The following is a 960-nucleotide window of genomic DNA, read 5'->3' on the forward strand; positions in this document are numbered from 1 at the left end:
GTCCCCGGCGCCTGCTCCCTTTCCTGCCACGTCCCCAAAGGTGGTGCACGCCTTAACTTCAGTAAACGCTGTCTAGTATTAGTATAACCGCGCGGGGGAAACACACCCGCACAAAAAATCCCCCCGCCCCCCAAGGGCTCCCCGCGGCGCCAGACAAACATCCAAGACCCAGAGCAAAACTTCTTCGTCAAAGGCCGCTGGGAACTTCACTCCCGCGCCTCGCAGATGCCAAGCAGCGAACGGTCCATCGCAACTTCAACAAAAGAAGACGAAAGAGGCGACTTACTGAGCGATTTGCATCTTTCCTCCGGCAGTCTGTTTCCTGGTGTCGTGCGAGGCCTTCTTCAGGAGCATCGTGTCTTCGCTCTTGCTCTCACTGGTCGAGCTTCATCATCAGCCGAGAAGACACTTTATTTGAGGCACATTAACGTTTCAATCTTTCTGCTTTTTTCTTTTCCTTTATTCAATGCTCTTTCATCATAACCATTATTTTGCTCGTGAGAAGAATAGATTTATATCTTATTCTTACATATATTAACACTGTATTCCACAAGTGATAAAGATATCCGCAGTAAATCCAGCCAAGAATATCTTTTATCCGAACCATGCACAAAAAAACCTTGTCGAAAAGTTTAATCAATCCCTTCAGGAAGGACCACCACGCCACAAAAAACACAAAAGTATAAACTTAACGGCGAGCGAGAAGGCTCGCGCCAGTCACTTCGCCCAGTGTAAGAGAGGGAGAGACAGTCGAACACCCTCACTCTCCGCCTGCCACAGTACAACTGACTCGCCTCCCCCTACCTGCTACGAGCCTACGAGCCTTCTCTGCCACCACGTCCAGACGCCGCCCGCCGCCGCCCGGGGGTCCCACCAGGGGCTTGGACCGATTTTGTGGAACTTGAGCGCCACTTTTACGGGTGTGGTCCCTGGCGTTTGGTTACAATTGGAAACACAAAA

At 50.9% G+C, this 960-nt stretch overlaps 1 protein-coding gene across 1 annotated transcript in view; it reads right to left on the reverse strand.

Moving 5' to 3' along the window:
• The window catches only part of LOC119589108 (lymphocyte cytosolic protein 2-like), a gene marked incomplete in the record, with an annotated part of 94642 nt that extends 93847 nt beyond the window's left edge, over nt 1–795 (reverse strand). Inside the window, 1 exon segment of the mRNA XM_037937684.1 lies at nt 287–795. Within this exon segment, the coding sequence (XP_037793612.1) occupies nt 287–354 (68 nt within the window).
• Between the last annotated feature and the right edge of the window lie 165 nt (nt 796–960).

This window comes from Penaeus monodon, chromosome 25 (assembly GCF_015228065.2).
Source record: "Penaeus monodon isolate SGIC_2016 chromosome 25, NSTDA_Pmon_1, whole genome shotgun sequence".
NCBI lineage: Eukaryota > Metazoa > Arthropoda > Malacostraca > Decapoda > Penaeidae > Penaeus > Penaeus monodon.